This window comes from Lactuca saligna, chromosome 3, assembly GCF_052625555.1.
Source record: "Lactuca saligna cultivar CGN05327 chromosome 3, ASM5262555v1, whole genome shotgun sequence".
NCBI classification, from domain to species: domain Eukaryota; kingdom Viridiplantae; phylum Streptophyta; class Magnoliopsida; order Asterales; family Asteraceae; genus Lactuca; species Lactuca saligna.
Genome location: NC_136419.1, coordinates 12,000,100 through 12,006,653, shown reverse-complemented (window position 1 = coordinate 12,006,653; position 6,554 = coordinate 12,000,100). Strand labels below are relative to the sequence as shown.

The 6,554-nt window shown below is 34.2% G+C and overlaps 1 protein-coding gene across 2 annotated transcripts; it reads left to right on the top strand.

Annotated features, from left to right (window-relative positions):
• The first annotated feature begins 2,150 nt into the window (after nucleotides 1–2,150).
• LOC145034477 (uncharacterized) lies at nucleotides 2,151–5,876 on the top strand. 2 transcript variants are annotated; one of them, XM_078982898.1, is made up of 8 exons: nucleotides 2,151–2,450; nucleotides 2,869–3,936; nucleotides 4,017–4,107; nucleotides 4,192–4,349; nucleotides 4,440–4,491; nucleotides 4,578–4,654; nucleotides 4,728–4,821; nucleotides 5,019–5,876. In XM_078982898.1, exons 1-8 carry the CDS (start codon nucleotides 2,439–2,441, stop codon nucleotides 5,615–5,617), a joined length of 2,151 nt encoding a protein of 716 aa, XP_078839024.1. In that variant the 5' UTR covers nucleotides 2,151–2,438; the 3' UTR covers nucleotides 5,618–5,876. The 2 variants fall into 2 exon arrangements, with proteins under 2 accessions (XP_078839024.1, XP_078839025.1); XM_078982899.1 differs by having other exon boundaries at nucleotides 2,846–3,936.
• Nucleotides 5,877–6,554: the final 678 nt, after the last annotated feature.

Below are 6,554 nucleotides of genomic sequence, written 5' to 3'. Positions count from 1 at the left end.
TTGCCTACTGAGACTTCGAGTAGTCTCCAGGCTTGCTGATAACTTATAGTTGTTTATTTTTGCTATAATGTATGTGGTATTTTGGGGAACTCACTAAGTTTTGTGCTTACAGTTTGTGGTTTAAATATTTCAGGTTTTCTTATATTAAAAGAGGGGCACGACTCGATTGCATCGCATCCATTAGAGATTTCCACACATGATAGCTTTTAACAATACTCTGTTAAAATGTTTGAATCAAATGGTGTTATCTAGATCTTTGTTGTTGTAAATTGAATAAATACTTCTATGTTTAAATGAAAAAAATGGGTTGAAATTTGGGACGTTACATTGAGACCAAGAGTACAAGAGTTCACATGATTGATATTTTTGCCTAAAAGATAAATAACAAAACTAGTTTTCCATGATGCTCTTGGTTATCTTTCAAGTTCTTAATGGTGGTCTTAATCCAAGGTCTTAATTGGAGGTAAACAAACTTTGGTCTTTTTAAAGCTGAAACTCGACACAACTACAACCACCAACTTCGTGTGGTGTGATGCGAAATCCAAAAACCTAGATGGTCGGTGGTGGTTGATGATGGTTGTTAGGTTGCTAGACAGCATGCAAAACCAGGGGCGTAGCTAAATGTATTCAAGGTAGGTCTTAGGACCTACCTAAATTCTAATATCTTATAGAAATTATATATAAACTTATATTAGGATCTATCTTATTATATTGAAAAATATAAATGACCCATCTAATTTCGTATGAGGAACCATATAACTTTTTGTTCTAGATTTGCCACTGTGCAAAACCCAATCGCCAACGGTCCACTGCCTCCCACTGCTATCACAACTTCTTTCCTCCCGAGTTCTCCTTTCTTTTCTCGCTTTTCCTTCCTCTCGACACTCCCATTCTTTTGCTGTAGCCACACACATACACACCAAAATTTGGAGGGGTTAATGTTAGGTATTGCAAGGGTTATAAGGAGATTAAGGGGGTCGATAAATTCTAGGGATACAAATATCGTATTTAGTCTTCCAACAAAAGGACAACCAAGAGAGAAAGAGTTCATGCAATTTTTAATGAAAAAAAATGGGCTTTTAACAGCTTTGGATCCTCAAGTTTTGCATAATGGCATTATTGGTTCTTAAGACTAAAATTACATTTTAAGTATAAAAAACCCTAATTTAGTCCTTAAAGCTACTTTGAAGTTTGATCCTTTTAAAGTCATTTGTATACTTTTATTATTTGTATACTTTTATTATTTGTGAAATGTATTTTAATATATTAAATACTAATTAATCTCTTTTAACTTTTTATATAACTCATTTTGTGTACTTAACTTATTTATATGGACTTAAGGTTTTATTCTTAAATGCTATATTATTTTTATCATTTATTAAATTATTTTCCTAATTAACAAAAAGGAAAAAAAAATAAAAATAAAGCATTATTGAAAAATAACCATTCAAGAGGTGAAGGTGACAAAGATGATTGTGTTGGTGATGAATAATCGTTAGTGGTTGAGGTGACGGAAGTGATGGTGGTGGCTATGAAGTCTATCCACCCGGAGGCAAAAAAAAATTTGTTAAGAATAATTTTTGAAAAAAAGGCAAATATTCCTTTAATATCTTAAATAATAGAAACACTCATCCAATATTATTATATATAGTAACACAGTTTTCATATTTTATAGTAACAATTCATTTATTTAAATCCTAAACTATCTCCTCCCTTTCCTCTTTTTACTTGCGCCACCCCTCCCTTCTTCTTGGTGTGATAGTCGACGAAGCAAAAACTCAAGAAGTTGGTGACCGGAGATCTAACAACATTTGAGGATAACAAAAGAGATGATCTGTTTAGATCATGATAACCCACATCAAATGATCCCTACAATATATTAAAAGTTAAAACACCTCATGATTGAATATTTTTTTATTAATTAAGTTGGATCCGATTTTAAAAAATTAGTTATAATACTTTTATTATTTACATTTAATTGCTTTTATAAAGATAATTAATTACTATGAAATTTACATACATGGAAACATTGATGGTATCGTTGCAACCGTTGGTTGAACGGACGCATCAAAGCAGGCCCCGCTAATCCTTCGTGTCCTTCTCACCCCTTTGTATTCTTTCTCAACAATGGTTGCTCCACCCACTAGAGAGAGAAAGTTATATTACAAGACAGGCATCTAGAGATAGAGAGTAGAGAGAGATATAGATAACCCAACCCCGATGTCTTCATTCGGGCCTACCCATTTCATACAACGCTCTTTCCCGAGTAGTAGTTACCTTATTTTGATCGTACCCCCTTAAGTCAAAATTTGTCCCTTTCATAATATTTATGCATATCGCTTAGGCTTTATCTACAGAGAATCTAAGAGACAGCGTTGAAGAACTGAAACTCACACATCTTCAACTTCGGGGTCGGTTTCATAACCGATTCAATTTTGATGAGTAAACAGGTTAGAATTGTTCCTGTGATCTTAGATTTCATATGGTTGTTTGTTCAGATTGGTATTCATCCTGATTTTCGTTCAATTATGCAACAACTATGATGGAAATTTGCTATGTTCCATACTCGGATTATGAATTTATCGGAAAATTGAATAATTAATCTGGAAAAATACCATCTTTGGATGATTTGTTTGTCATCTGTTAATAAGAAATACCATCTTTGGGGAATTAGTTTATCCAGCAAAATCTAATCTTCATATTCTTTGTTTGTTTGAAAAGTAATCCATATTGAAGTTGGCGTTAGGGTTCGGATGTTTCAACTTTTCCTAAACCAAAATTCCGTTTATTCAAGATACAATCTTCCGTGCTAAATTGTATTAATTCAATGACATGTGTCGGTTAGGTTTTGACAAGGTGAAATTTTAGGAATCGAAGATGGGTAGTTACAGTGATAACGAAGATGAATTTTTTGACGCCCGTGAGGCGTTTGCTTCAATGTCCGACTCAGGCTCCGATTGCTCCCCAGACGACTGTTCTACCTCCGGATTCGACTATGATTATTGGGTTGGGAATATGGAAGGTGTCGACTCTCGTCGTGATAAATTCCTGAGATTCATGGGTTTAAATTCTAAATGGCTTGTAAACAGAGAAGGAGAAGAGGAGTACGAAGATGATTTCATCGACGAAATAAACGAAGACACAGTTCTCGTCTCGCCTCAAAATTCAGACTTTCAAGATCGTATTTTATGTAGGCAGCCATCATTGTCTATTTGGTCAAATACAGCCATGGAGATGATACCTTCTGGAGTCAAAATTGGAAATTGGGATGAATCAGGTGAAGACATATTGACAAAAAGATCATTCGACTTCCATGAAGATGGTTTAGTAAGGAATTTTAGTTCATCTTCTCATAGATCATCACGGAAAGAAGGTGAAACTGTTAATTTGTTACATAGAAGGAAGAAAGTAAAGAAGAATTGGCTCCAAAAGCTAAGTATCATGGCTAGAATCACGGATAAACATGAGGAATCAGTAACTTTGAAGCCCAATAACACAAACTCAAAAACCAGTTCAGTTCCTGTACACACACATAAAAAGAAATCAAAAGAATTATCATCTCTTTATGCAACACAAGAATTTTCAGCACACAATGGTTACATCTCAATCATAAAATTCAGTCATGATGGTAGATACTTAGCAAGTGCTGGTGAAGATTGTATTATCCGGATTTGGAAGATTTTTGAAGATCAAGATCCAAGAATATATGAGATTCAAGAAACCGATCCTTCATCTTTCTACTTTTCAACTAATCATCTTTCCGAATTAGCCCCCGTGAATAAAGAAAAATCACGAAAGATTAAAGGGTTCAGAAAATCATCAGAAGTGGCTTGCGTTATTCTACCACCTAAAGTCTTTAGAATCTTGGAGAAACCTGTTCATGAGTTCCATGGACATGGTGGAGAAATCTTGTCCCTTTCATGGTCTAGAAAAGGGGTTAGTAACTTAGAAAGTTAGAATTATAACACTTAAAATGTGGAAAATTCCTAATAAAATTTTCTGTTAAACTAATACAGTATCTTCTATCATCTTCTGTGGATAACACTGTTCGAATGTGGAAAGTTGGACATAATGAATGCTTGAAAAGTTTTACTCATAACAACTATGGTGAGTGAATACAATTTTTTTTTTTTTTTGATAAATCAGTTTTGATTGTGCATGTGTTTTACTTGGTGTGATTTTGTGATGCAGTGACATGTGTGGAGTTTAATCCTGTGGATGATAATTATTTTATTAGTGGATCAATAGATGGAAAAGTACGCATCTGGGATGTGAATAGTTGTCAGGTTATCGATTGGATTGATCTTGGTGATATTATCACTGCTGTGTGTTATAATCCAGATGGAAAGGTTTGTTGTGTTTTTTATTATTTTTTGTTTCTTTTCATTATGTTTTTTATCGTTTAAAAACGTAAAATCTTTTATTCGGTTTTACTACAGGGAAGCATTGTGGGAACCTTGGATGGAAAATGCAGTTTCTATGATATCATTGGTATAAATTTTTTACTTTAAAGATTTTGATTTTTATGTTGCTAAGTTTAAAAAATATTGTAATTCGTTGATGAACTTATGTTGCAGATGATCGGATGCAATTGCATACTCAAATATGGTCAATGAGTAAAAAAAAGTGGCCAAAGAGAATAACCGGATTTCAGGTATATCATTTATTTATTCTCCTCTTTTTGTTATCTTTCGCTTATATTACTATAAATTTTTTCCATTTTCCAGTTTTGCCCAATCGACTCCCGGAAAGTCATTGTTTCATCGGCTGATTCCCAAGTGAGAATCCTTTGCGGGATCAATCTCGTAGGTAGATTCAAAGGTACGTTCCATGGATGAGAAGGGCATTCACGTCTTCTTACACAAACAAGATACAAACCAAATCCATGTCCCACCTTTTTATAACTTTTGTCCTATCGACATCAGTCTCCATCCAAAATACAAAATACAATACAGTCTGTTTTGTCGTGTCATATCGTACTGGGAATCATTTTGAAATTTGAAATTTGTATTAAGCAGGGAACAGAAGTTCCGGAAGCCAAATGTCGGCATGTTTTACCTCGGACGGAAAACACATAATCTCATCCGCCGATGATTCAAACGTGTACATCTGGAACCACATTACCTCAGACAAACTCTTCACAAAACCAAAAAGCAACTCATCCTTCGAAAACTTCATGTCACAAAACACATCAATGGCGATACCATGGTGCGGGATCAAAAGCATAGCAGCCGCACTTCCATCGCCAAGATTCACGTTAAACAACAATAACAGTAACAATAACAGTAGCAGGAGCAGTAACAGTCACAGTCACAGTAATGTTGTTATTCCAAGAAGCACAATAGATTCACCAAGGATGCCATCACCATCAACAAATCGTGGGTTTTTCTTGGAGTCATTGTTGAAGGGCCCACCAACATGGCCCGCAGAAACACTTCCGGATTCTACACAAGTAAGTGTATCACCATCAATGCGTAAATCAGAGTACAGGTTTTTGAAAAGTGCGTATCAGAGTACTTTTGTGGCCCCACATATGTGGGGTCTGGTGGTGGTTGCAGCAGGCTGGGATGGGCGGATTAGAACGTACCTCAATTATGGGTTACCCATCCGACTGTGAAACATTAAATTATGTTATTTATTTTTTTTTTTGGTACATAGATGTTTTTTTGTTTATAAGATAATAAGACTCCAGGTATACGTGGTATAGATTATTTAAACAGAAATCTGGTTTCTGGAAAAAGGAAACTGGAGTGTTTTTTTTTTTTTTTGATTGAAAGTACACCCAAGTCAAGGTTGTTTGACAACGGGGCTTTAGCCTTTAGCCTTGTTGGACGGAATATTTTAAACAACAGAATAAAAGCAAAATTTTGTCTTCATTCATATGCGGTTGATAGTTTTCTGTAGTCAAAATCTTATCTACAGCATGCAATGTTCCAGAAAGCCTTTTGGAAAAGGGTTATCAATGACTCAAATTGCTTTTCAAGTAACTCATATTTAATAAATTTGTTTTATATGTTTCATTACTAGTACATTTCAACTTTATGTAGCATTTTTTCTAGGATTGCAATTATTGAATCTCAATAGGGTGTAGGTAGGATAAACAACTACATGAACATAAATTAACACATTGAGTAAACTTTTTTTTTTTTTTTTTTTTTTTTTTTTTTTTTTTTTTTTTTTTTTTTTTTTTTAACTTGGACGGTCCTTATAATTTGGTTTTGTTGCGTCTTTGGTTCCTTCCAGACATAAAAATATTATTTTACGATTATTAATTTTTTTAAAACTTACTTACTATCTTATATAATTATTAAATCCAACAGCCCTACCACCATCTCTTTACCACTCCACCGAGTCATCCCTTGCCTTCTTCTTCTTCCTTTCCAACAATTCCTTTACTTCGACATCTTTCCGACAACTCCATTCGTACTCGGACATCTTTCCAACAACAAATACAGTCTACATTCAAAAAACAATCAATACAATCGATAGAAACACAATCAAACCAGAAATCCCACAAAAATGGTTTATGAACAAGGAAACTAAAAGTACATTCA